The sequence below is a fragment of the Penaeus monodon genome, chromosome 27 (assembly GCF_015228065.2).
Source record: "Penaeus monodon isolate SGIC_2016 chromosome 27, NSTDA_Pmon_1, whole genome shotgun sequence".
In the NCBI taxonomy this organism is placed as follows: Eukaryota; Metazoa; Arthropoda; class Malacostraca; order Decapoda; family Penaeidae; genus Penaeus; species Penaeus monodon.
Window position 1 is genome coordinate 30083856 of NC_051412.1, and position 251 is coordinate 30084106.

The 251-nt window shown below is 50.2% G+C and overlaps 1 protein-coding gene across 2 annotated transcripts in view; it reads right to left on the bottom strand.

Annotated features, from left to right (window-relative positions):
* LOC119590772 (hemocyanin C chain-like) overlaps nt 1-135 on the bottom strand; it is a 22826-nt gene extending 22691 nt beyond the window's left edge. For both annotated transcript variants that reach the window (XM_037939486.1, XM_037939485.1), the window contains exon 1: nt 27-135. In XM_037939486.1, coding sequence (XP_037795414.1) covers nt 27-103 — 77 coding nt within the window. In that variant the 5' untranslated portion in view covers nt 104-135. The remainder of the gene's footprint in view (nt 1-26) is intronic.
* Between the last annotated feature and the right edge of the window lie 116 nt (nt 136-251).

The window sequence follows — 251 nt, forward strand, 5'->3', positions numbered from 1 at the left end:
CAATGAAGCTAACAATATACTCACCCCCCGCGTCCGACTGGAAGCCAAAGTTCGGCCAGGCGGCAGCAGCCGCAACGAGAGCGAACAACAACAAGACCTTCATGTTGACGGTGACTGAAGAGGAGCTGCTCAGGCTTTTATACTACTCCTGGTGTTCAAAGTTCAAAATAGTGGGTGATACCGCTGCTTGCCTCTATCGAATTTTTCCTCGCAATGGAGCACCACCGATACGAGATATGCATGCTTAACTC